We start from the raw sequence: 6,147 nt of genomic DNA on the forward strand, positions 1-6,147 counted from the left end.
AAACGCATTAGATATTATCTAGACGTTAACTGAGATCAATCTCGACCTGTTCGGGGTTTGCTCTTTCGGTTTGGTTGTCTTCAAGCTCAACACCTAGCTGTCCTTGGTCACCGGCACCAAATGCATATAACTTACCAGATTCTGTGAGCGCAAAAGTATGTGCATTCCAGAATATGGAATTCGTGAGGCTTATCTGTACAACCCTTTCTTTCATCTGCTTTAATGATGTCACAAGCTCAGGGCTCAAGACATTCACTTGCCCATTTTCCTGACAAATTATACAATTATTACAAATTTTATCCCGCCATACAATTATGAAAAATCTAACTTAGGAGAAAGTGTATTGTATAATTAGGTTCCACAGATCTAACAAGCCAAACATGCCTGTGCTTTGCTGCAAAGGAAACTTCACAAGAAAATCTCAATTTAATCTAAAAGCTTAAGCTATTAGATAGGGCCATATGTATATCATATTAAATATTATCTCCAACATAGCCCTCATGTGTAGGCAACCAGGCAGGATTTATATTTTCTAACAAGTGCACAATTTCATTTAAATGGTTGGTGGCAAGACTCAAACCAGAACCTTTAATAGCTATTAGAAAGCAACTATAAATATGAGGAAAGTGACAGCAGAACATACTTGCAAGAACTAATAATAATAATATCCCAAAATGGGGTAGAATATTTTATTCAGACGGTTACATAATGGCTTACGGACATATGATATTGTGAGATATGATTGGGCAGAATTTCTGCAACCAAAAATAAAAATAAAAAAAATTCCACCACTCTCTTTTTGACATCTCATCTGTATGTAAATCATTATGTAACTTCATTATGTCAAGTATTATTCTTATTCAGATACAGAACAAGAAAACAAGGAGGCAAACCTGATCGGCAGCAGCCACATTATTAAGTCCAAGACTAGATGATTCTCCACACCCGAACGAGTAAACGTCGCCATCATCTGAAATAACAAAGGTCGTATAATCCCCTGTAGCAACATGTACAGCTTTAATATTGCTAAGCGCTTCGACCACCTTTGGAACTGATTCACAATCTTCATTTCCATGGCCCAAGCACCCATACAGTCCCCAACCCCATGTACAAACTCGTCCATCACTTCCAACCACTGCAGCATGCCACGCACCAGCAGCAACCTCTATTGGTTGAAGATTCAAATTTTGAAATTGTTCTATTAATCTCGGCTGCTTCTCATCCGTTCTTGTGCCATGCCCTAGCTTTCCACCCAATCCACAACCAACAGAATATACAGACCTGGCATGTCACAAACAATTCAGGGTAATTTTCAACAAAATTAATCCTCCATACATAAATGATATGCCAAAGATACATTCGAAGTCACAAGAATAAACTAGCATAGTTGAGCATAAATTAAAATGACGAGGAACTTTTCAATTAGCATTTGCATATAAAGAGTTCTTAAGAAACATTCTGCGTGTACTAAAAATGATGTTTCAATATCAATAAAAGAGAAGACAGTGAGCTCACATGCCAGTGGGTTGACATGCCAAAGCAAGGAGGTAGCAGTATCCAGCAGCAATTTGAACCACTGGTGTATTTTCAAGTGCGCCTAACAATGGACGGGGCTCGAGATCACTTGGTTCTGTTTGATGGCCAAGTTTATTGTCAATTCCCCAAGAAAATGTGTAAACCATGCCTTCTCTTGATAATACAGCAGTGAAGAAATTTCCAATAGCAGCTTGAACGACAAAGATGTCTTTTAATGATTCAACCAGTTGAGGTGTAGTTACTAATTTATTTCCTTGAAACCCGTACTCAGCTTCGCCAAAGGAGTCTTTTCCAAAGTAATAAACCCGGCCAGTATCACTTATCAGCATTGTCCTATTAGCCCCAGCGGCTGCTTGAATAATTTGAATCCCTTGCAGAGATCTGCAGCATAAAAAGTTCCATAAATTATTTCTCTAATAAACCACCAGCCCATTTTCAGGCTTCTATAGTAATAGAAATCAACACCTAATGAGCCGAGGTTGTGATTCTTCATCTGTTGTTCCATGCCCAAGCTGTCCTGAGCTATTCAACCCAAATGAGTATACGGCACCTTTTGAAGTCACTACAATACTATGACCAGGACCAGCTATTGCCTGCGACTTCTCGATCCTGGAACATGCTTCTCCAGCCAGCAAGAACCTTAAGACTAGCTTCCAGGAACCCCCACATCTTCCCTTCAACTCTAGCCGTTGTTCGTCTGTCATTGGCTTAAATACTGCTCTCTTCTGACACATATCAAGAGCTGCAAGCTCTGATAACGAGAGCATATAATCAGGAGCAAAGTGCACAGGCTGCCTGAAGAATGAACATGTTACCTACAACAGGCCATTATGGTTCAACCAACAGCAGCATTGTTTCAATTGTTATTTAAGAGCCGAATTTTAAAAAATGGCAAGCTAAAATACACTTGCCTCTAGTTTTGCAAGATCTTGAGGATCCAAATTACATCCCGTAAGAACATGAAGGGCGATGGAAGGATTGGAAGACAACGGGAACTCCCCGGGGCTTTCATTTCCAAAACAACGACGCTGTTGCCTTGGAACCTTTGGTGCATCAGAGGAACCAATTTTTTGCTCAGGAATGTTATAGTATTGAACACTTGAAGTTTCACCAGCAGTAGCGTCCATGGGCACCGTTTAATTCTGCTGTGCCATAATTAAGCACAAGTGAAGATCTAATCCACTGAAAATTATAATAATGAATATACATTATCACAGAAGTGAAGATCTAATGATTCTGATCCACTGAAAATCATAATAATGAATATATATTATCACATTGTTTTTTCATAAAAACTAATTACATATTTGAATTACCTTATAGTTCAACAAGAGATATAGTAACTGAATCGGTGGTACAACTCCGTACCTTAAATTATTAGCGGATCACACAACTCTAAGCATCAAGCCTGCGAGCATACACATCACAAAAATCAAAACACATTTTTGATAAGAATGTCAACAATTAAACATTATTGTATGCAAGTAAGTGAAAACGATCATCACTATCATGATTATTTTTGGTTGGACATAAACACATCCAGTGGCCAAATTGCCACACCACTCAACATAATTGCAAGAACTGAAATAAAATAGTAGTGCAAGATCAAATGATACAATGGGGAGACTGAGAAAAAGGAATACAAAAAACTTTAAATAGTAACAAAACTTGCAAAGTTTGCAAAGCCAAACACAGCCCATTTGAAAGCATCAATATTAAGTAATCTCCAACACTCAGTAGTATTCAACAGCTATATCTTAAAAAGAAATGACACTCATGGGATATTCTTAAACCCGAAAGTAAACATACTGTTACAATAAGAATACCAAACGATTCGCAAAGGATATTCCACACCCAAAATAAACCCAGAAAGGGGAGGCATTCTCACGCCGAAAAAGGTAAAAATTCATCCACAGGCAGAGCAGCTTCTTAACCTTCTTCTCTTCTCTCGATTTTAAGAGCTGCCAAGCATCTTCACATCTCCAGGAAAAATTATCAAAAAGAATTACCAAAAACAATCTCATGCTACAATCAAACAATATTACACATTTATTTCCCACAAAATCAAATATTAACATCCCACATGTAGATGGACCATCAGATGGTAACAAAACAAGTATACTTCATAATCTAAAATACAAAACTATGGAAAACCAGAACATTTCAACAAAAGGGAGATCGAGCAACAAATTTAAGAAAAAAATTTACATGTAATAGGGGCCCAAGAATCCTCAAAATTCATGTGACATGACTTTTACTAAAATTCGTTCAATTCCGATTGAAGAAAAGAGGCTTCAATTGGGTATCAGTGTTAAGAAACAATTTTTGGTTTTTTATTTTTTTATTTGTTTTTTAAATATTGCTTCCGATGATGATCATTAAATTATTCTCAGAAAATGGTTGCTGATAAGTGACGCCTGATGGGATTTTTTTTTTTTTTTTGTTGAATTTTCGGGGAGAGACTGAGAGAGTTTCTGAGTGAGCAGCATGTATATCTTTGTGTTTAAGTAAGACCCTGTTTGATTGAGGGGAAAAATAATGATATTTTGAGTAGTAATTTTTTTAAAGAAAATGTATTTAAAAAGTAAGAATTTTTTTTATTATATAAATTTGTGTTTGAAAATGAGTGTGAAAATTAAAGAATTATATTTTAAAGAGAGATAAATGTGTGCTAAACTTTTATTTTCCATTGGATGATTCTCTTCTCTATATTTTCTAAGGGTCCATAAAAAAAAAATGAGTTATCCTTTTGGTGGGATACTAAAGTATGTTTGGTGAGAATTAAAATCAAAATTTTTTAGTAAATTTTCATAAAAATTGATGAAATATATGGTTGAAAAGTGGTAGATTCTATAAAATATGTACATAATAATTTACATAGTTGTTTACGAACACATGATACATAAGATATGATTGTGTTAGAGTTTTTTTAATCAAATAAAAAAATTTCACACTCTTTTCATTAACACTTCGTGTAGATGTAAACTATCATGTAACTCCATTATATACAATAACATTATTCTTGTTAGGTTTTATGTTGTAATTAGGGATTCTGTGAACAAAATGGACTAAATTGAACATGTTGTAACAGTCAGGGCCTTGGGTTGCAATTTGTATAGACGGTTTAGGCTAGAGTTGAGTTTGAAACAAGGTAGAAGACTCGCCAGATTTTCGCTAACTGCTGATCAAGTTGTTGCTTGAGCGAATGAAGCAGAACCATCGTTGCCCGCTTGTCGTCCCTGCATCGCTCGAGCGAAGAAACTGTCGTTCGCTTCTCACTAGAGCGTCACTCGAGCGACAGTGTCACATGGTCAAAACCTAGGTCGCGATTTGAAGAGTTTTACACGGCTCATGATACCTATTTACCCCTAACTATAAATATCAGAGCCATGAACGAAATTCTAGAGAGGTTGCTACTTTGTTCTTTCATTGATAACATCTTTACAACATTCTTTTGATAGCCAAGAACAAATTCAGCGGTGGAATCATACACACTCATCTTGTGATTTGGTAACCAACTTTTGGAAAAAACATCAAGGTGCAATAATCCAAAACAATGTGCTTCCTTAATCTTTGGAGGAAGAAACTCTCATTAGGGGATTGAGAGAGATGGATTGAAGCACAGTTATAAGTACAAGAACAAGAGGTTCTTAGTGTTTCACTTGGAGAGACATTTAGCATAAAACCAAGAGGCTGTAAAAGACAGCAGATTGAGCTGTATGAGGTAGATCGGGAAGTCTAGTAGGAGGCTAGAGGTATCTACGGTAACAGGAGGCTACATGAGGCAGATTAGGAGGTCTAGCAGGCTAGATGTATTATAGCAGTAGATCGTGAGACTATGATAGCAGGTCTTAGTGGGTACAAGAGTTGGAATTGCTATGTATTTCCTGAACTGTCTATAATGGGGTAACTGGCTTGGTCCCGAAATTTTTCCTACATTGGGTTTCTCTGCTATCAAAATTTGCGTTCTTTACTTTCCAACAATTTATTGCAAACTACGATATTCAAAGATAGGGTTAATTGAATTGTATGCTTAATCATCTAGAAATTAATTAACAGTGACATGTTTGCTTTGGTTAGTGTAATTCTGCATGTAAGGTTGAACTAATTGGAAATTTGGAACGTAAACTTGGTAATTTAAAAAGTTGAAGTAGTGTGTTTTATCCCAGACCCGATCTAACAATTTTAAATTTATTATTTGTTGTAGAATTACTTCATGTTATCATTATTATATGAATATTTTATAATTTCTTTGTTTTATTGATCTATTAACAAGTTGGTCACATTAAATGGAGCATATAGATACCTTTATTATAGAGAAAATTATGGCAAAATATTCTAACATTTCATGTATCATGATTATAAGATCCTAACATCCCTAACCTTCAAAAGAGTGATTAACAAATAGTATAAATATTACTTAGGACACCAAATGACCATGTGTCATCAATTAAGTGAACACTCATATCACGTGTGCATATAATTTTGAATTTGAAAGTTCTTCGTTCTTCTATCTTTATGGGGAGTGAAAATGATCAAAATATGCCTAAATATGTATGCAGTTGCTCAAATAATGCAAACTAATATTATCATTAAAAGATGAAAGCAAAA

The 6,147-nt window shown here is 35.7% G+C and overlaps 1 protein-coding gene across 11 annotated transcripts; it reads right to left on the reverse strand.

Moving 5' to 3' along the window:
• On the reverse strand, positions 1 to 4,027 carry LOC111380599 (ultraviolet-B receptor UVR8-like). Of its 11 annotated transcripts, XM_023004211.1 has the most exons (8): positions 3,745 to 4,027; positions 3,425 to 3,508; positions 2,853 to 2,944; positions 2,448 to 2,718; positions 2,002 to 2,351; positions 1,516 to 1,917; positions 894 to 1,281; positions 1 to 268 (listed from the first exon to the last, which is right to left on the reverse strand). In XM_023004211.1, the coding sequence occupies exons 4-8, from the start codon at positions 2,661 to 2,663 to the stop codon at positions 26 to 28; spliced, it is 1,599 nt and encodes a 532-aa protein (XP_022859979.1). In that variant the 5' UTR covers positions 2,664 to 2,718; positions 2,853 to 2,944; positions 3,425 to 3,508; positions 3,745 to 4,027; the 3' UTR covers positions 1 to 25. The 11 variants fall into 11 exon arrangements, with proteins under 11 accessions (XP_022859979.1, XP_022859980.1, XP_022859975.1 ...); XM_023004212.1 differs by lacking the exon at positions 3,425 to 3,508 and having other exon boundaries at positions 2,448 to 2,681; positions 2,905 to 2,944; XM_023004207.1 differs by lacking the exon at positions 3,425 to 3,508 and having other exon boundaries at positions 2,448 to 2,678.
• Between the last annotated feature and the right edge of the window lie 2,120 nt (positions 4,028 to 6,147).

This window comes from Olea europaea, unplaced genomic scaffold (assembly GCF_002742605.1).
Source record: "Olea europaea var. sylvestris unplaced genomic scaffold, O_europaea_v1 scaffold2175, whole genome shotgun sequence".
Lineage (NCBI taxonomy): Eukaryota > Viridiplantae > Streptophyta > Magnoliopsida > Lamiales > Oleaceae > Olea > Olea europaea.